The sequence below is a fragment of the Saccoglossus kowalevskii genome, chromosome 6 (assembly GCF_978046115.1).
Source record: "Saccoglossus kowalevskii chromosome 6, keSacKowa6.1, whole genome shotgun sequence".
Lineage (NCBI taxonomy): Eukaryota > Metazoa > Hemichordata > Enteropneusta > Harrimaniidae > Saccoglossus > Saccoglossus kowalevskii.
This window is the reverse complement of record NC_140646.1, coordinates 9,359,273-9,382,192: the sequence shown is the minus strand read 5'-3', so window position 1 is coordinate 9,382,192 and position 22,920 is coordinate 9,359,273. Positions and strand designations below refer to the sequence as shown.

The 22,920-nt window shown below is 38.4% G+C and overlaps 1 protein-coding gene and 1 pseudogene across 1 annotated transcript in view; both read right to left on the bottom strand.

Moving 5' to 3' along the window:
- Nucleotides 1-22,604, bottom strand: part of LOC100378603 (uncharacterized) — an 88,321-nt gene extending 65,717 nt beyond the window's left edge. Inside the window, exon 1 of the mRNA XM_085500019.1 lies at nt 22,365-22,604. Within this exon, the coding sequence (XP_085356145.1) occupies nt 22,365-22,380 (16 nt within the window). The 5' untranslated portion in view covers nt 22,381-22,604. The remainder of the gene's footprint in view (nt 1-22,364) is intronic.
- Nucleotides 5,008-5,989, bottom strand: LOC144349476 (DNA repair protein RAD51 homolog 3 pseudogene; annotated as a pseudogene).
- Nucleotides 22,605-22,920: the final 316 nt, after the last annotated feature.

Below are 22,920 nucleotides of genomic sequence, written 5' to 3'. Positions count from 1 at the left end.
GTGTTTTTCGTCAATGTATTAAATATAAGTGCTTTGGGAAATAACATAATTATCGCGAGTGAAAGAGTTTGGTGAGACTGTCACAACACGTTTTATTTATTTCCAACGCGCGTGGTCGGCGCCTCTGATTGCGTTTATTTTGTATTTTTGTTTTCAAAATGTATCACTGGCTGCGTTTGTTTTGTTTTCCTCAACAAATTAACTGTTCCGAGATCTCTTTCATTTTTCGTCCGGCTGCTGCCAATCCAATAATTCGTCGCCGCATGTACTCAGACAAGCGATTAATCGTCACAGTCATTATACTAGTAGTTTAAGTCCAATTGATTTGTAGAAATTCAGCTATGCGATAATTATATGTGCAGTTTTGTTTTGCGCACCCAGACACGAGCAAAAGTTAACCAATAGATTTTCTGAACTACAGCATTCGTATTACTTATGCAAATTGAGTAAGGGTCATAGTGTGAGTTGCGTTCGAAAATAACAAAGTGTCAAATTATTTTGAGCGCCGTTCGGAATAAATTTAGTCAAAATCGCACACAGAAACACACACACAACACACAAATACTAGTACTCAATACATATCGCGATTGACCAGTTATATAGCTGCTTGAACTACACACACAAGGACGTAAATATGTAAATACAGGTCACAGTTCGACTTGCATAGCAAACGTTACAATGTGTCAAGTGATTTGAAGGCGTCTTTGTTCCAAAACAGAGAAGCAATAGGCGTTGTGTTTTGAATCGTCATTAAAACCTAAATTTATTACGAATACAAACTTAAGTTTAGACATACAATGTACGATCATTGTTACTCCAGCGGTCGGCTGGCAAGCGGACGATGTTTCTGAAGCCAGCCATAGCAGGAGTGAGCGAGCGAACAAAAGCGAGCGAGCGAGCGAACAAAAGCGAACGCGAGCCAGCGGAAAAAAAGCGGTCGGTTTCCGGTCGGAAAGCAGCGAGCGGTCGGAAATTAAGCCATAAGCGGTCGGGAAAAAAAGCGATAAAAGCGGGAGGTTGGGCGGAATGAGTACTGTAGTTAAGATGTATCGATGACCCCTGTCACTGGCTGGTGTAATTGGTCCAACCAAATCTATAGCCACACGCTTGAATGGCATATCAATTAAAGGCATCTTACCTAATGGGGCCTTCACAACGGATCCCTTTGAAACAGTCTTCTGGCACACATCACACGACCTACAAAAACTGGTAACATCTTGATGTAGCCCAGGCCAATAAAAGCTAGTCACAATCCGGTCTTCTGTTTTCTTTATCCCCATGTGTCCACCAAATATTGAATCATGGGCAATCTCCATAACACGAGTCCTCAACAGTTTCGGCACAACCACTTGACGTCCCGTCTTGCCTCCTGGAACTGAACGATGCTGATACACACGATATAGCAAGCCTCCATATACCTGGAACTCGGTTGTATGGTGCCCTCTCACTTCTGGTTCTCTCTTATTATAATATTTCTTCAACGATGTGTCTGCTTGCTGCATCTCGATTAAATTGTCTTTTGTTACATGTGCTCCAGTCTTTACATCACACACTTTGAGCGGCTTCACCTTACCAGATTTCTTCGCTTGCGCTCTGGTTGTTAATGCTCCACTCGCATTCCACACTGGATCCGGGTCATCTGGTGGTCTTGCTCCGGGCACATTCCCAACAATTAACTCATAGATTGGGTCCTACACACATAATGCTTCAACCGTGCCTCTCAAATATGGCGTATCAATTTCCACCATGGCGACTGGAACCCTTCTTACAGTACGATAAACCATCAATATATGTCCCATCTTTTTTGTATACTGGTTATCTGGTACCAAGCTCTTCTTGACTATAATGCCATTACACCCAGTGTCTCTCAACATGGTCACAACTGTGTCACCAACCTTCCCTTGACCCACAGGCAAAGTCCTGTCCTCCACAACACCACTCCGTTCCATACATGCACCATTCACAACCTTTAACTGCTCCCCCGATGCTAACAACAAATGGTCCTTCTCAACCATTTTAGGCACGTCACCGTTAATTTGAACAGCACAGCTAGCACTGATATTAGACTCCTCTTTAACCACTGCAGCTGCACCAGTAGTAGTGCTGGGTTTGACACTCTTTCTTTCTTGACCCCTGTGTTGTCCACTACGGTAGAACTTAGCCACATGTCCTATAGCACCACACTGAAGGCACTGTCCACCTTTGTCATGGTTGACATCAGTAACGCGGGATGGACATTGTACTGCTCGATGACCAACACCCTGACATACATAACACCGGATACTACTACCCTGTCCCACATCAGTATTTCTAATGGCAGTCTTATTATCGTTACGCCTCACCTGGTCCTTTGTGGATAACTGTCGACCATGTGCCACTAGGTACTGCTTTGCTATTACTGCCAACTCATCTAAATCTTTGGGTGCTCTTTCTTTAAAATACCGGTAAACTGCAAGATCTCTTGTACAGGCACCAATAAACTGCTCCTTCACCATCAAGTCGGTAACACCATCATATGTTGCTGCAGTGCCTGACAACTCAAACCATTTAGCAAAATAATTCTTAAGCCGCACAATTAACTGGTCAGGACTCTCAGAACTTTCAGGTTTAATTTCACGGAATCGCTTCCTGTACCCATCCTCTGTGAAATCGTATCTTGTCAACAATGCCACCTTCACACGATCATAGTCAACTGCATCAGTGTCGGACATCCTGGAATATACTTCCAGTGCTCTACCAGTCAACAGCGCACTCAATTTTGTGGCCCATCCATCTCTATGCCAACTCGCATTGGTTGCAAACCTCTCAAACCGCAATAAATAACTATCAAGTTCGTCCTTACCATCAACAAATGCAGGCAACTTTGGTGACTGTACATCACTGACCACATTTCGTTGACCACCAAAATCAGCCTGTTGAAACCCCGGCATTGCTGCTTGCAGCTCTAATTTTCTCAACTCAAATTCTCTTTTCTTTTCTTCCGCTTCCAATCGTAACTTTTCCCTTTCTTCCTCAATCTCCCTTTCCTTTTCTCGCTGTTCTGCTTTCGCTTCCAGTCGTAACTTTTCCTTTCTTTCCTCAATCTCCATTTTCCTTACCTCTGCTTCCCTTTCCTTTTCTCGCTGTTCTGCTTCCATTCGCAATTTTTCTCTTTCGCCTGCTTCCGCTTCCAGCCGTAACTTTTCCTTTCTTTCCTCAATCTCCCTTTCTTTTTCTCGCTGTTTGTCTGTCAGCCCGCTGAGAACTCAATTGCTCAAAAATAAATTTCCTTTTGTCTTCTCCAGTCATTCCCAGTTCATCCGCCCATTCCATCAACTCTTGTTTCGACATATCTTTTATCTCGCTGGCCATGTTGTCATCTATATGTCTTCACTGCTCCCGGACGAGCACCCCAGATGTCACACGCACCGTAATATTACCGTAATTGGTATAGTACAGGTGTGATGGTTCAAATACCAAAATGGCAACAGTAACAAAAGGACTTCCCTGGCGGCGATGATAAAATACGAACACGGAACCAACAGATGAGGTTTCAACTGGTACTGGTATTATTATACTCTGCAAACATCAAGTACAATAACGCGGTAAAACTCCACTACTCCAATAACTAGATACTTAAACTCCAATACAATTCAACGAGATCTCCGATCTGATCTCAGTGCTGAACAACTCCCCTATATATACCCACACTGTCTATAAATAGACCATTACATCAGCATACATAATGAGTCTGGAACTTACTACAAATTTCTAGAATATTCCATTACCTTCTATTGCTTTCTACAGTGTCCTATTACCTATTCAACCAACTTCTAAAAATTCCACCCAGACACAGTACGGTTCTAGAACATTCTCAGTCACACAGAAGTGGTAAACAAGTCGTATGCGACAACAATATGTATAGTATCAAAGCAATCGGACTTACAGTTTTTAACAAGAAGTCGAAAATATCACTTTCTACCAAAAATGACAAAAATATTCACCAAAATTAGAGAATTAAAGATATCATCACGAAATGAACAAATCTGAGAAAGGTCTACATGTAGTATCTATATATGTAATATCAAAGCAATTGAACTTTTGGTTTTTAACAAGAAGTCGAAAATATCACTTTATACCAAAAATTACAAAAATATTCACCAAAATTAGAGAATTGAAGATATCATCACAAAATGAACAAATCTGAGAGAGGTCCACATGTAGTACCTATATATGTAATATCAAAGCAATCGGACTTACAGTTTTTAACAAGAAGTCGAAAATATCACTTTCTACCAAAAATGACAAAAATATTCACCAAAATTAGAGAATTGAAGATATCATCACGAAATGAACAAATCTGAGAAAGAGGTCTACATGTAGTATCTATATATGTAATATCAAAGCAATTGAACCTTTGGTTTTTAACAAGAAGTCGAAAATATCACTTTTTACCAAAAATGACAAAAATATTCACCAAAATTAGAGAATTGAAGATATCATCACAAAATGAACAAATCTGAGAAAGGTCTACATGTAGTATCTATATATATAATATCAAAGCAATTAAACTATTGGTTTTTAACAAGAAGTCGAAAATATCACTTTTTACCAAAAATTACAAAAATATTCACCAAAATTAGAGAATTGAAGATATCATCACAAAATGAACAAATCTGAGAGATGTCCACATGTAGTACCTATATATGTACTATCTAAGCAATTGGACTTGCGGTTTTTAACAAGAAGTTGAAAATATCACTTTTTACCAAAAATGACAAAAATATTCACCAAAATTAGAGAATTGAAGATATCAACATGAAATGAACAAACCTAAGAGAGGTCTACCCAAGGTACATATACACCAAGTATCAAAGCATTCAGGCTTGAAGTTTTCAAAAAGAAGTCGAAAAAGTAAAACATTGACACGGACGACGACGCCGGACAATCACTCATATGATAAGCTTCGCTTGACAAAGTCGACAGCAAAGCTAAAAATACTGAATTACGTTTATTCATCTGATCTCATTCTCTTTTGAGGATTGCAATCTCTGCTACCAAGGTTTACCATTTTCATGTTCTTTTGCGCTATTCTGCTTACCTATACTGCGAATACCACTCATTGTTATCGTATACTGAAATTTTCTTGATGGTGATTTGTGCATCCTTGCATATCTCTGACTGTGTTGCCAAAATTGTACAATCCTTAGTGTACTAGCATGACCCAAACTGTCTCCCAAAGCTGGCACAACAGGACTTTGACCTCTATCATCTGACCTCATCTTTGTCGTCATCTGATTGGTTAACACCACAGCCAATTTATGCTGGCCGTTCAATAATCTAGTCCTTAGCACCATATCATCAAAATTATTTTTAAAATGAAATGCTATACTGTCCAAAACAATAAGTTTAATCTGAGGATGTTCAGTTAAGAACTTTGTAATAGATTAATAATTGCTATAAGCTCAATATAAGCATTACATCTATAGATGTAAATCTTGGATAAAATATTCTCAACTGTGAAATCATTCAAAACTTCTTTTAACTTTGGATTGTTTTCTATACTAGAAATACAGTGACTAACTTGTAGCTTGTGCTGTGTCAACAACATGTTGTAGCATAAAACTACTCTCTGTGTCAATGTATATAGCTTCTCCTGCAACTCCTCCCAATACTGACGGTACCAATTGCATGCCAATCTGAGTTTTACACATATTCCAGGAGCCCCACAGAACTCCTCCACCAAGAACAGTGTCTAATACTTTACAGAATGTTATTATGCACGGCAGTGTTTTTTTTCTTTCAGTTTCTCAAGAGCAGTCGACAATGTAATGTTTGATCCTTTTACCAATTGGAGAATTTACAATGTGTCCTCTTTGCTGATTTCAAGTTCCTTACTGAGTTCTATCCGTGAGACCTCAAGGATGTCGCCAACAGTTTGAAATCTAGCTTCTTGTAGCTTCCTTCTGCGGTTCGGGGGTAAAGGAAAGGTAGCTAGATTTCGCTGCATTTCACTGCATGTACTATAGGGGTAGAAATTACCTGGTAGAGCCAATCACAGAGCAACTTCGTCAATCCATCAGCACTAGACACATGGCAGAGTAGATGCACCTTGCGAAACCGTGCGATTCGAACGACGATCACGAAGCATCCACTCGAGTTCACAGGCGCTCGGAATGTTTCTTGGATAATAAAAAAGTAACCGAAAGTAGGGTCGGCATAGTTAGTCTGTTGCCGATACATTCCCCTACCACTCAGAATATTAGAATTTTTTTTTTTATTTGACTCGAAATATTGTAAGAAATTACATAACTTATGGCCAAAAACCAACATACTAACACACAAATACAACAATAATAAAGTAAAAATTAAAAAGTTGTTTAACAATTAGCATAAATTTCTAATATTTTATGTATATAGACTCCTAGACTGCTGGCAATGAAACTATCTTTTGAACTCATCAGTTTCTTAAACATGATCTGCTTAGGCAAACTTTGAAATTCTTTGTGCATTGAGATTGCTCTCATAAATTTGCACCTAGCAGATTCCATCTCTGGGTTCCTGCAATCTAAGAAATCATGCATCTCATTGCCAACAGCTAGATCATCACATAGCATGCATAACCTTTCCTCTGGTGGTACTTGTAAATACCTTAATTTCTCTATTGGTAGTTTATGTGCAGAAAATTCTGAATTTAGTGATGGCAACTCTGTGTTTGACATTATTTACATATTCCAAATATGGTTCCAAAGAGTATTCAGATTTGAAATTGTTATATGTATGTAGCTTGTTATTTTCTTTTTTATGTAAGGTTGGAGACCACAAATCTTTTATAAATTTTTGCTTTAATTTATTTTCAAAACTGTCAACATCATGGCCAATCTCATTGGTTTTAGTATTTTCTTGTAGTTTACGTACAAAATTTGTCCTTGTGTTGCCTGTACTTTTGCTTTCATTGTTGTAGGCATAATGCACTAACACATTACATTCATCTGTTACAATTCTGTCATGATACCAAATCATCTGTCTGCAAATATCAATGATAATGGGGTAGCTTCCAAGTTCAGCTCTTGTCGCAATGTTGCTTGATTTTTTTTAACTCCTGTATGGTTTTACAAAATTTAATGTCATCAAATAATTTTTGAATGAATTTTTTGCTTGTAATTTCAACATTGGCTCTGTGCAATTTGAATGTGAAAGCTCCCCAGATTTCAGATCCATACATTAATATAGGCAGAACAGATCTCTTAAACAAGTGTATAGCATTACTCACTAGTAAAATAATGGTTATGAAAATTAAGTGTTTGTTTAAGGACCCCTATTGCTCGTTGTGTCTTCATCACTAAATTTTCAATTGTCAGTTTGAAATTGCCACTACTTTGAAAGACAATTCCAAGGTAATTGTATGAATTAACAATTTGTATTTGGTTGTTCCCTAAATAAAAATCACGTCAATAAATTTTTCCTGCTTATTAAATATAATGACCTGTGTCTTTTTTGTATTTACTTGTAACTTCCACTTGTTACAGTAATTATTAAGACTATTTAGACTATTTTGAAGCCCATTACTAGAATTTTACACTATCACAATATTGTCAGCAAATAATAAACAGTTAAATAAATTATTCTCTAAGCTAACTGGATTAGAAAGGATACTATCAGAAAGATCATTGACAAAAATGTTGAATAGAAGAGGACTTAAATTGCACCCTTGTTTCACTCCACAAGATGATGAGAATAAATTGGTGCAACCATGAGCAGTTTTGATAGCATATTTGGTTACTAAATACATGGATCTCCTTTAGTAATTTGTATAGCATGCTTTCTCGCCAGACAAAAAGCTTTGCGCAGATCTACAAAGCAAGCATATAGATGAGATTTACCTGCTTTGTTGACATATTTATTTATCAATGATTTTAAAAAGAAAATACTATCTGTGGTACGATGATGTTTTCGAAAACCAAGTTGTGTATTTTTCATATAGTTTTGATTATCCAAAAATAGTTGTAATCTGTTATTAATTATAATATTCAGAACTTTTGATATAGAGTTTGAAAGTACAATGCCTCTATAATTGTTGACATCTGTGATGTTTCCACTTTTATGTAATGGAGCAAGGTAGCTGGTATTCCATTCAGTTGGAAACAAATGTCTCTTCAAGCAAGTTATTAATAAAGGGTTTGAAAACTTAAGCATCTCATTGATGATGGCATCAGGACCTGGTGATTTCCCAGTTTTGATTTTCTTAAGAGCACTATTTATTTCTTGCTCACTGATGTCCTTATCAGGATCAGGATTAATAATTGAAGTAATATCATGCTTCTTAATTGTTTCTTTTACCTCTTGATCAGTAGTTGAATTGTGATTAATAGCATCTGAATTTATATTGAAAAGGGCAGAGAAATGTTTAATCCATTTTGTTGAGGAGACTGATGGTGTTTGTTGTTTATTGGAATTATTAAATTCTTTAATTTCATTAATTGTATTCCAGAAACATGCTGGATTATTGCCTTTTAATTTCACTAAATTGTTCAATAGTTTTTCTTTAAAAGAATTTTTCTTTTGCTTAATAACCATTCTGTATTGTTTATTTAGCCTTTGGTGTAATGGATTTTAGCGCCCTATCTGCTGCAAAAATATTATGTTATTAAAGGATTTTACCATGTTCTGAATGTCATTGTTCTCCACAAAATTTATCACCAAAAAGTTCTAAGCAGAACTTAGTTGTGACATAAAATTGGATTTTGATGAGCTATCCCAAATATATTTTTTGTATGGGATCATTGAGATATCTGAACTCTGATCATAATTATAATTAACATTAATGGCTAAAGACAAAGCACAATGATCTGATAAATGGGTTAAATTATTAACTTTAAAATATTTAACTTGAGAATAAAATTGTTGTACAATCAAATAATCAACCTGGCTGACACCATTATATTGATAACATGTCACTTTTCCATTCAGATCACCTACAACTCTACCATTAGAAATTATCATGTCTGTAGTAAGACAAAGATTACATAAATATTGACCGTATTTGTTACTCATGATATCCATTGATTGTCTTTTAACACTATTCAGCAGAATGTATGGAACTTAAATCTCTGATGTTCCTTTCTCATCTCCTAGAGTATCAACTTGTCCTGCAGTTCTAGAATTTAAGTCTCCAAGATGAATATGTTTCGTTGATTTGCAAAATGCAGAGAATCTTCAGTGATAATATCAAACATATCTTCACCTGAGATGTCAATGTTTTTATAATAGGTTGACCCAACTTGTGGGACATATAGACTACATAAAAAGAGATTCTTGTTTAAACCACAGTCCTAAGGGACTGTGTTTAAACCAAAGAAATCTTTATCCATTTTCACCCATACGGCTTCTTTACATTTACTTTTAATTTTTGTTAGGCCTTTAATTAATATAGACTTGAACATAACAATTATATCACCAGAGGATTTTCCAGCATTTACACTTTTTTTTCTATCTAATCTAAAGTACAAATAGCCCTCTGGTACACTAACTCACTGACTACTATCTAACCAGGGCTCTAAAAAACAAACTATATCATGTTTTTTAACAAACTCAATGAAATCACTATCATCTATACTAGAATTTAAGCCATGAATATTCCAAGAAGCAATTTATAGTTGCTGCTTGAATCTGTTCATCGTTTAACCCCATGGAAAGTAAGGTCGGGCAGGAAGATAATTAGGTACAGCAGGCATCCAAGGCATAGGTGTGGGCACTTCTGAGAATGGTGGTGGTGAATGCATTCTCTGTTGATACCAGCTTGGCATTGTCATATGCATCGTCCGCCTGCACGGTGTTGTTCGGCTCGGACATTCCTCCCTCTACAACACCGTGCAGTAATTCTATTCATAACCGTGTATGTCACATGGTTGCGCGATAGAAAGTTTACCGACCAATAGAAAGCTTTGTTACAATGACTGCCAGAAAGCGCTTGGAGCTTTGCATTTCTGATGTCTTCAGCTTCATTTCTGCCAATATATGTTGCAGTGACATCATGAGCTTTGAGGTATAACACCTACTCTTCTATAATACTCAACAGTGGTGACACCACTATTACCACGCTCAATGGTTGCAAGGCCGGTAAGCATAATAACATAAGGATTTACTATTTCCAGTGCGACTAAAAACACATCAGACTCGGCACCAAGTCACAGTCACTTGGGGGCTGAAAATTAATAAATACCAATTTAAAAAAAAAAAAACTTCTGCGATACGCATATAAATAAGTTATTTATATGTGTATAGCGGAAGATTTTTTTTTAAATTAGTATTTATTAATTTTCAGCCACCAAGTGACTGTGCACTAAGTATAGTTTGAATAGCTTTGGTCTAAATATCAGTGAGTTGCATGATGCACGGATATCGTTGCTGTATCGCCTCAACATCCAAGTCAACACAGCTTCCACTGTACACATCGACATTTATTCTGGCATTTTCTGCCTGGCACCAAAACAAAGGCCAATAAATTCTCAGAAAACGGTATTTTGGGATGGTTGTTGACCCCCCCCCCCCGAACAGTGTAACAAGATTACTCTCATTACGGGAACAACCCATCAAAAAAATGTACCCCACTTGGTTATCAGTTTATGACCAGGACATTAGTCTTATTTAATTAGTCATAAAGATTGTTATTTTATGCCACATAACAATGTGTAAACAAATGTGTACTGTCTGGAACTACATTTAGACATCGATTGACCTGCCAGTTTAGAAAATCACGTAGAGTGCGAGTTTGTGTTACTATATCACGATCGTACGAAAATCATACACATTTTTCGTGATCGTTTAAAATAAGTCTTAGAACAATATAAACGGAAAAGAGTACAAGTATTTTACTTTCTCTCAGTTACAGGACTTTTCTGGCGCACTATTATATCAGGCGAGAGGAACACATAACGTTTCGACCACCTTGGAAAAGTCACTTCCGTGTTACTGTCTGCGTGGATTTGTCGTATCATCGATTCTCAACATCAACTGCCTTGATGATGTCTCCCCATTCATATGTGAAAGTGGCCATACTGATACAATTACGGGGAAAATTAACAAATCATGTATGCTTCTACAAAGTTTGACGAAATGCCGTAACTGAACATTCAACTGGACACCAGTTGTTTTTATAAGACTAAGACTGCACAAAGATTACATTTGCATATTCCTACGCGTAAGAGCGAAGTGAATAGGCCACTCCAGATTGAATACTCATGTTAAAATATGACGATAAAGACAACTCCATGGAGCTCTAAACTTCAACAGTATATGTTTATTGTCATAATTATAGAGTATATAAAGAACTCATTGTGAAAAACAAAAAAATAGTTCCACGCGTAAGAAAGTATTTATGAGTACTTCGTCTTAAGCATTCGTACTTAGTCATTTTTACAAGGTTCGCCATTTTTGATGTCATGTGATAATTATGTAAACAATGTCTGTCCAGTTTGTGGGAACTTGCACCTCTATACTTAGTCTTTTGATATATATAACCTAAATTACTGTTCTGAACGAGACAACAGATAGAGAATGTTTTATTTAAAAACGTCACAAAACCTTCTCGCTACCTTAATCTAGCTTATCTAACTTTTTACGACCCATATCCAAAACAAGTACCGTACTCGGGTAAGAGCCCATGCCTGGGCAAACGCCCACCCCCCACTTTTGACACAATAAAGAAGTTGAGGTCATATCCGGGCACACAAAAAAACTATTTTCTATTCGTTGACTGTGGTTGTATTAACAGTTGACTTTCTTGTCTGTCGTGATGCTTATAATAATTATTTAAATATAATTGTTTATTATAAATAGCTGTGACAGCTTTCTGCCTTCAGGGCAGCGCGTTCACCACTGATTTTTTTCAAAATCATAACAGTCAGCAAGTCTATAAAAATATATATTAAATCTTTTTGAAATATGTCGTGGCCCTAAAAAGGGCGGGTCGTTTGGTTTGCTCCTCGAAAACGATTCAAGGAAATCGTATAAGGAGAGCCGCTAAGCAAGTGTCGCACTTGTTCGGCTTTAGCGTCGTCGACAATGAAACCAATGTTGCAATATTGTAGCAACCCGTACCTTGGAGAGTGGCTGAAATCACATTATTTTTACTACCTTATACTAAAATATGTTTGGATATTTAGATTACTAACAAAATCTCACTTCCGGTCCAGTTGGAGGTAAAATACACCATGAACATTCACTTCCTGAGGGACGGCCGCTTAAGTATGTGCTCTGTAACTTGCAGCAAATGAACCTAAAAACATTAGGTAATCAAACAAAAATTACGTTGTACTAAAGTCCAAAAAGTACGTTCAAGTTCTGCATTTTTTCATAGCATAAAAACGATTTACTTCCTTGCTTATTGTGACACCCTCAAATCAACTGATTTCCATTCCCCTCGAGAGACAAAATAGTATGTCCCTCCATTTTACTCCAAGACTTTAAAAGTCTTTTTGGCTTGACGTGTTCATTTGCCTTTCATTGTGTTTCAGTGGCTGTCACAGTCGTATTCTGAGTCTTGCTGATAACATTTTGGTTCAAATTCACGTAGATATCGCCGAGAAAACTCAAATTTTCAACTAAAGCTAATTTGCATAACAATGTTTTGCCCTTGGTCGTCCAGGGTAAAAATATATATATAAATAAATGATAACATAAATATTATATACACAAATAAATAGTAACTGAATAAGTAACTTTATAATAAAATAACTAAATAAATAATTTAATATCAGAAAGCACATCGCGAAATTATATGGTATAGGGCACCAGCAATCAAACCCAGTGCCATACCATACCTTGTTATCCGAAAATAAATAAATAAATAAAAACTAAAAGGTAAATGTTGAAAATACGCGGAAAAATACCAAAAAAATGTTTATATTGAAGGGATGGAATAGGGTGTGATCAAGTACTTTTTTAGGTGTTTTTTAAAACCGAACAAACAATGCATTTTACATGTGCTGGCAAATTATTCCAGAGTTTAGCGCCTTGGAAGTCTTTTGAAAATTGGCCAAGGTTAGTATTCTTAGGGGGAAGTTTGAAGCTGGATTGCGATGAAAACCGGGTGCAGTGCTGATGATCAGGTAAAGTGAAGTAATTTTCTGTTATTCAAGGGAGTCTATGGCGGTGCAGGTCATGGATGAAAATGCATAGTTTGTATTTGAATAGGTCATATATATTCAACATTCCTAGTGAGTGAAATAATGGTTTACTGTGTGTGAGATTATCTTTGAAAAGTATGATATGTGCGGTAAAATTAGGGAATTATATAGAAGAATTAGGACAAATTTGGGGAGAAGATAGCGTACTTTAGCTATCAGTCCAATCAGGGGTGTAATTTTTTCATAATTTTGTTGATGTGAGGTTTCCAGGTTAAGTGATTGTCAATAGTTAAGCCAAGATATGTTGTGGTGTTGGTTTCATTTATGAGATGGTCATTCAAAAGAAGAGTACCTATGTCTGATAATTTCTTTTGCGCAGATGAGAACATCATGAAGTTGGTTTTATTTGTATAAATAAGGACAGAATGGTTCTGCCAATATGGTGCCCAACGTTTGGCTGCTAACAGGGTGGATAGAACTTCCTTATGGTTAATGTGCAGCGAGGCTGCGGTTGGCCAGTCAGTGTACCTGCAACACATGTTCATTCTATTTTTTTCTAAATTTCATATTTTGAACTTTGTTCCATTTTGAAGTTAGTCATTTGTGAACGGTTTGCTATTAGCATTCAACAATTTTCAAAATAACTTTTCGTCAGTGTTGTGGAGTAGAGCTTTGAGTGCCGATCACAATGTCAAAAATAACAATGGATAAACTACAACAGTTTAGACATGGCCATACATGGACACAGTTTTTTATTAACGGGACAAGCTGGAACTGGCAAGACTAAAACTCTGATTGAACTAATCAGGAAATTGAGGAAGACCAAAAGAGTTCAAGTTACAGCTAACACAGGCATGGCTGCAAGTCACTTGAGCGCCTGTGGTTTGGATCGAACGATTTCTTTTGTTTCCAATTCGCTGTACGCCTAGAAACATGGCAACGTTGTTTTTGGTGAATATATAACATGTTTTGTTTCAAAAAGGATTTTGATATGCATAAAAATTAATGAAACATTTCCTGTACTCTATAAAATTTAACAATGCCACTAGCTCAAGATAGACTTCGTGTTCAACACGTTGTTGAATGTTCGCGTCACTGTACGTAAAATACACTCTCGAACTTGACAATTTTAGTTCAGACCATTAAGCAAATAGATGGAAATACCAGTTAGACGCGGGGCTCTTTGGCAACGACCGCAAACGTATCATGTCCAGCCATTGGTTGGCCACATAGAGGTTAAAATACGCGTTCTATTTGTACGCATTAAATTTGGCTCTTCCGTTTCACCCCCTCCGGAATGTTCTACTTTCGCAGCCTAATCGCAGGTTTTTCGAAAAAACACAAGAATTAGTAGAAATGTTCCTGTTCTGGGCGGATTATTGATAGAGAATAATGTCTTTATTACAAAAATGCTGAAAAACCGTGAGTTTTTGCCTTAGTTATTTTTTTATTGGCGAAAAACTGCAAACTCGGCAAATTTGGTTGCACAACTTCTCTCTATCATATACACCCAGCGACACCAATGCCAGCTGACTGTGGCTTGGACTGATTCCGTTCATTCTTTGCATGTGTCCAGTACCTCTGTGGGACATATGCACACGCAGTGGTTTAGTGATTCGATTCAAAATGGCTGACTGGCAGCCATCTTGTTTTTTGAAAATGTTGTATTTTGGACATGCTTTGTCAGTTGTCATTCAAACTTGGTACATAGATTATACATGTTGATTTATTTCGCAATTGGATCAAAGATGGTCGACTGGCAGGCATCTTGCGTTTGTTTTTTTATGCAGTATGTTGGACATGCTCTGTCAGTTTTCATTAAAATTTGGTACATAGATTATACAGGCATCTTGTGTGTTTTTATGCGATATCTTGGACGTGCTCTGTCAGTTTTCATTCAAATTTGGCACATACATGTACTTTATACATGTGGAGTAGGTTTCTTCGGATGATGACAGAAACGACACCAGCTATTGACAGTTGAACAGATTTATTGAAACACTATTGAGACACTACAAAGACAACACTTATATAAATTTCTTAATTTTGGCGGGAAGGGTATCTATTACACCCTTATCATTGGTCAGTAAGGATGCGCTATGACTGGCTGTTTTTTACATCCGGTCATATGGGATTGGTCACATAGGGGAGACATATGATTGGGTAAGAGGTTAAAGGTCGCTGAAGGCCGAATCCTAAACTGTCACCAAGCTAGGTGATTTTGATTTCCAACATTCTCCCGGGCCTCGAAAATAAACGGAAAATCGAGCTAGAAACAATCATTTATTTGACAAATAAATCAAAATTGTCGAGTAAATTGTAGAATTAAATGAAACTAAAGTACATAAGCGTTGAGAATAATCATTGTAGATATATATGAATCATCGTAGTCATGGAAAACAAAGCATACTAAATATAAAGAATACATGCAGTAAATTGATCGGAAATGAATGCATTGAACGTTATAGTAATGCAAATATCGAAAGTCACGAGATAATTAAAAGTTCAGTAACAATGATAAATAAGAGTTCCTATAAATACAAATAATATAGTGTTCACACGTCATGTAACAGTTTGTTACAAAGAATTGTAGAAGAGTTTATTTAGACTTGGTTCATGTCCGAGATACGGTATCGTGCAACAACAGCGGCAGTCCGTTTTGGGCGTGGTTCAATGGTGTTACCCGAAGGTCGAGGATCAGCAGGTAAATCCAAATGCGTTGTGTCTATATTTACACGAGGTATATCCATAGTTGTGACGTCGGCATTCATTTCTAGTGGATATAATTTGTTGATAGGTCTGTTTGTACGTCCATTGTTTGTTCTAATAAACGCTGATCGTACGAGTTTGTCTCTTCCGTAGACGAGTTCCTCGACAACTGCTATCGGCCATTTAATGCGATGGTCAATATCATTGTGGACGAGGACGACGTCTCCGACCTTGATTATGTTGTCTGTTTTGCCGGTTAACTTGTGATTCTCGGGTAGTGCAGGTAAATACTCCGCTGTCCAGCGTTTCCAGAAATGCGCGAGTAACCTAGCGAGATGTGCGCATCGTTTGTTTACGTCATCATGGTTACTGAAGGTCGGGTCGTTGAGTTCATCGTCACTTATTTCCGGGTGAGGTAATATTGTCATTTGACGTCCATGTAATAAATGAGATGGAGTTAATAGCGTAGCATCGTCGATATCACTGGAAACATAAGTGATTAGACGGTCATTTAGAGTCGTTTCAATTTCGGTTAGTACAGTTCGTAATTCTTCAAACGAGACATAGGATCGCCCTAATACCTTTTTGATCGCGTTTTTTGTCATTCCGATGAGGCGTTCCCAGAAACCTCCATACCATGGTGCACGTTTAGGAATGAAGTGCCAGTGTATGCGTTTGTTAGCTAGATATTGTTTCACGTCCGGAGAGTCGAATAATTGATTCAGTTCATTAGCGGCTGTAGAAGCATTGTCCGATATTAGTTTTCCTGGCAACGAGCGTCTGGCGACAAAACGGCAAAACGCGAGAAGAAAACTTTGTGTTGATAGATTGGGCATAAGTTCTAAATGTACGGCTCTCGTCACTGCACATGTGAATAAGCATACGTATGATTTCGTTTTTTTAGCTGTCTCAGGAGATTTCACGTGTAGAGCACCAGTGAAGTCTACCCCAGTCACGGTAAAGGGCGGAGTTATATTCACTCTACACGATTGAAGCGGTGCTTGTAGTGGTGTCTGGTAGGGCTTCCCGCTTACTTTACGGCAGGTAACGCAGCTGTGTAGAAGTCTACCTACGACTCGGCGTATTTTCGCGATCCAATATCGCTGACGGATATGAGTCACCGTTGATTGTACTCTGGCATGAAGTACACTTGCATGGGCGTTTAGAATCAGAAGATCGGTATACCTGTGATTATTAGGCAGAAGTATAGGAAATTTTGTGTCCGTACGTAAGGGAGCATTATGTAGCCTCCCACCACAGTGAAGTAAACCACGTTCGTCTATGAAGAGTTTAAGTTGTTTCACAAGCCAGCCACTTTTTGTCTGTTGATGTTGTAGAGATTTAATGGGTTCATAAAACGCGGCTTGTTGTATATCCTTAATCCACACGTGTTCAGCGCGTTGAATTTCTTCAGCTGTGAGGTATCCATTTTTCAGTGTTTGGTTTCTGTGTCTTGTATTAGATATAAATCTTAATACCAGTGCAGTTACTCGGAGTAATTTGTTTTGAGAGCTGTATCGTATCGCATCGACCATGTGCTGGATTCCTGTTTCGGTAGGAGTGTCAGACTGAGGGGTGTGTTCAAGTTCGCCTTCAGAAGTGTCGGCTGTTGATATATGATGAACAGTACTGTCATATAAATCAGAGATTGGCCAGTCACCTTGACTCAACCAGGGGGGTCCATTCCACCAAAGATCACAATTTTCCAATTTCCGGGCGGATACATGTATTCCGCGAGATATCATGTCTGCAGGGTTGTCGGTCGTTGGACAATAATTGAAATTACATGGAAACTGGTTGATCTCTTTGACGCGATTCGCAACGAATGTGGGGAGTTTCTTGTTGCTACCTATCCAATGCAGGACGATTTGGCTATCCGACCAAAGTGTGCAACTCGTAATGTTCAACTTGTCTTTGAGCGCGTTGAACACAAATTTCATCAACCTAGAAGCGATTAAAGTCGCCATTAATTCCAAGCGTGGTATGGTTAATTCTTTTATGGGCGCTACACGTGTCTTTGACATAACGAGCGAAGTTTGATTGTCATGGCGACGAAGATAAGCGACAGCACCATATGCTTTACTGTTAGCATCGGCAAACACAGGTAATTCAACATTCTTATTGTCATGAATGTGTGAATTTATAGTTCCATCATCGTTGAAATATTGGCGTTTTATTTTAGTGTTCCGTATTTCATTTAAATCTTCAACGATAACAAACCATTGTTTGTGTGTGTTCTCATCTACAGGGTCGTCCCAAGCGAGTTTTCTTTTCCATAAATCTTGAACAAACAATTTTGCCTTTATGTGTACTGGAGAGAGATATCCAAGGGGGTCGTACAAGACAGCGGTTGTCCTGACGACCTCGCGTTTAATAGTCAGACTGACTGGCTGTGGCGAGCCGACTTTCTTTGTATAAGTTAACTGGTCGGACTCAGTTAACCAACAGATTCCAAGAACGTTAACCGTAGAATTAGAATCAAGAGCATTGTCCTTTCTTGCTAGTGAACGGAGTTCGTCACAATTTGATGCCACAAGCGTAGATTAAATCCACATGAATTCATAAGTTGGGTAGCATCATTGTAGTATGCAGATGCTCCAATTGTGTTGTCAGTTCCTGTAACAATAATATCCACATAGATGTTTTCTCTGAGGTCATCTGCGGTAGAGCTGTCGAGATTATTTTCTAAATGCGTTTTGACGACAGCATTTAAAATAAACGGAGAAGAAACAGCACCGAATAATATTACTTTGAACCGGTATATTGTGAACGGACTTTCGGGATCGGACGGACCCATTAGCAACATGAACTTGGTAAACTCGTGATCATCGTTCTCTAATCCAACCTGCAAAAACGCCTTCTCTATATCACTAGTTAATGCAAAGCGGTTGACGCAGAAGCGAAGTAGAATTGAAGTGAGATCATTCAGAAGGGAGGGTCCAGTTTCTAAACAATCATTTAGACTCTGAGAATCACACGATTTACAACTACAATCGTAAACTACTCGTATACATGTAGGCGTTGTAATTGAATCCTTTTTCACTGAGTGGTGCGGTAAATAATGGCCACGTGTATTGTCGTCATCTTTTACTTCTTCAATGAAGTTTCGGCATTTCTGATCATTGATGATTTTATCGTAAGTTTGTAAAAGTTCCGGTGTCAATTTACGGACCATGGCGCGAGTGCGTTTCTCAGTGATGTCGTAGTTGGTGGGAAGCGGTGGGTGGTCACGTTTCCAGGGTAACCAAGCTATGTACTTCCCGTTTTCCACTCGCAGATGAGTATCACGAAAGATTTCGAAGTTATCAACATTAATGTCCGATTTCGACGAGTCATCTTTGATCCCGATTGTTTCTAAATCCCAATAACTTTGTAGTTTAGATTCTTCTTCGTATACATGTGTCATGACATGTAATGTGGTAGTGTTAGTTTCCGATGATATTCCTTGATGGATTGGGCCGGAAAGTAAGTATCCAAACTTAGAACTTACAGCGGTTGGGCCTGGGCCGCGTATAACGTGATCTTCGACGAAGTCCCAATAGAAATCTGCTCCAATCAATAAAGAAACTGTGAAAGAGTCAATACTTGAAACGGGTTGCGCAAGTTTCAAACCGCGTAAATGAGGCAAGTTGGGAATCGACGGAGTAACAAAGTTCTTCATTGGTGTTGAGAGTTTGGGCACTATTAAAGCATTAATGACGCAGCATTTGGCGTTTTCGACGAGTTCGCGTGTGAATTTGAGTTCGTAGGCTGAGTTGAGTGAAGAGCGGTGTGGTGTTTTCGTTGACAAGTACGGCAACTAAACTTAGATTTGCAGGCACTTACGCGATGTCTTCCAAGGCAATTAAAACACAAATTGTTTATTGCAATCGATGACAACTTTGCAGTTATTTGGGCTATGTTCTCCCTTGCAGAAAGCACACGATCGTGGTTTCCGTGGTTCTGTAGACGTTCCAGCGTAGAACGCGGCGGTGACGGGTGGTTCAGTAGGTGGTTCGCGGTCAAATTTGTCGAGCGAATAACCGGCTTGTAATGCGTCAATTTCTTTAAGGATAGCTTCATGTAATTCGCAAAGTTTCCACTCATAATTGCAGTGTTCCTGTGCAATTTGTTTTCGGACGTAACCGGGTAATTTCTCTAGCATAATCGGCACAAGCAGATTGCCGTACGAGTCTTCTCTTTTTCCCAAAGATTGGAGACCGCGAATATAACTTTCAAGACTGTCATAAAAAATTTTCAGGCTGTTGAGATCACCCGTTGGTTTTGGCATCTCCCATAGCGATTTCATGTATGCGGCGATGATTTTATGGTTTTGTCCATAACGATCAACGAGAATCTGAATGGCATGTCTGTAGTTAGAATCGGTCAGTTGAAGGCCTTCAATGGCGCGAGCTGCTTCGCCTGTAAGTTGCGCACGTAAATATTTGAACTTTTGGACATCTCCGAGATTAGAATCACTGTGTACTGCAGATTTAAAGGCATCGTAGAAACTCACCCATTGAAGTATATTACCATTAAATGTCGGCAGTTGAAGTTTTGGCAGGCTTATTGTTTTCGGGGCAGTGAAATACATCACCTGTGCTGTATTGTCACCGCTTGTACTGGGTGTAACTGTCGGCGGAGTTGAAACTGTCGGTGGGGTTGTTTCCTCTGTTCCGGGGCTGGGTGGGTTTGTTGGTTTCCTGCGCTTTCTTTCGATTAACCGTTGAATCTTGAATTTACTTGCGTAGACGTCATTGAGGTAGTCACTGGAATCTTCTATGGTACTTTCGATATCGTCTTCCTCTACCAGTTCTAAGATACGTTCATCAAGGGATTTCAGTATATCATTCATGTACCTCTCTTGTATCAGTTCTTGATTGGAGGTGAGTGTCTCGATGGCCACGAACTTGTCGGTACTTTCGAGTTCAAAGGAGGCGATGACTGCTTCTGCCTTGTTGAGTAGCTTCGTCATCTGTGAGCGATGGCCAATTCTTGATCTCTTCAACTTGGAGAGTGATGTCGCGGAGACTTGACTTGGATTTTGTTTATCTGCCATCCTGGTCTCGGCACCAAAAAAATGTGGAGTAGGTTTCTTCGGATGATGACAGAAGCGACACCAGCTATTGACAGTTGAACAGATTTATTGAAACACTATTGAGACACTACAAAGACAACACTTATATACATTTCTTAATTTTAGCGGGAAGGGTATCTATTACACCATTATCATTGGTCAGTAAGGATGCGCTATGACTGGCTGTTTTTTACATCTGGTCATATGGGATTGGTCACATAGGGGAGACATATGATTGGGTAAGAGGTTAAAGGTCGCTGAAGGCCGAATTCTAAACTGTCACCAAGCTAGGTGATTTTGATTTCCAACAATACATGTTAGGATGCATGTCCATGACAATTTGTTTCAAAATCTGGTCAAGGATGGCCGATTGACAGCCATCTGACTTTTTGGCCTTACTACTATATTTCCACAATTTATGTTCCATTTTCATTCGTATTTGGCACATACATCATACATATCAGTGTGTTTCATAATCAGATCAATGATGGCCGAATAACAGCTGTTTTTATTTTTTGGCCATATTACTACTACACAGAACACGTGTTTTTATGTAAATAAACAATCTGTTGTATACGCCACTTGGAACTTAAGTTTCAAGGACACGCTCGCGACAACCCCTCCGCTTTAATATGACGAGCACAAAGAGAACTTTCAAAAATTTAACGGGGACTGTGTCATTTTCAATGACTTGTTATCCAAGAAACGTTTCGAGCGCCCGTGCTCAAGTTGTCGTCTGCGTGTAAAACGTTCTTTAACCCAACAACAAATTGACAGGCACGTATACTATTTGGTGCCAAAAACGCATAGTTGCAGGGAATCGCGCAATAACCCTAAAATGTGGTTTTGACATGACATATGACATGAAGGTCGCATGCGAACATGGCTTGTTGTTAAGCTGCCTGGTGGATGATCAATACACGCGTTGTGCACGTTTCTGCGAGTCCCATATGGAACATCACGCGGCCCAACGATCACAGCCCTTTAATATTCCTTGTGTCAAAATTTCAGTTGTGCCATATTCGTCAGAAATATTAGACTTACTCATAGTCTCTTTTTTTATTTCTTGGTGTTGTTTTCAATAAAATAAAATATTATATAAGTTTATTGAAAAAAAAATACCAACAAATAAACAAGAGACAGTATGCAAGTTTACAGAAATATTACATTTTTTGGCGACCATACGCAAAAGTGCACATGGGCGTACAGTATATGCATCGACTGTGAAGCAAGATTACCACGATTTGCATACAATGGGAACGAATTGGACAATGGGCATTACGTGGCAGGTACACTGCGTGTAGCTACTGAGATAAACGATCTTAACAACCCACATGGTTTACAAGATTGCAAGATGTAAATAGTCATAAGAACAATGAAAAGATTACTAAGAATATACATAAAAAAAGCATTAGCAAATAATCATCGTCAAAAGACCGACCCACTGAGCCTTCGCGATGCAAGTCTGTGATCAGACAAATTAATACACCTACCTTCAGACTTGCTCATATTATTCACGCCAATCACGGTTACTAAGTAACCGTGTATTATTGGATCTTGTGATGTCTACCTATTTGTTCACACACAGTGGATAGCCTGGCGTGCACGGGAGAAACTTCTACTATGACGATTATGTCGTTGCCCTTTTGGTTGCATCAGTTGATCTCAGCTATCTGTCGCGACTCCACAAAAAATGGCGTTGTCACCAACTCTGTTTGCAGTAGAACCGGTCGATATCTATTGTTTAAAGGTTCAGACTTTAATATCGCGTGATGTCAAAATTATGGAACACACCATTTATAGTGCAGGGGTTAGAAGGCAGACACACGCGTTCGTTACTTTGAATGTCTCCTAATGGTCTCAGAATGATGTAATTGCAGAAAACGGAAATTATATTTTGAATTATGTGTGGTGTCGTCATGCCATTCAGTTGATACGGTCTGTAAGGTGTGACTTGGGTGATTTTGGTTACATGTATGGGACGCACGTGACTGTGTTCTTCGGCCTGGCCGGGCTGACGGCGGAATATCGATGTTAATTAAAACCGCT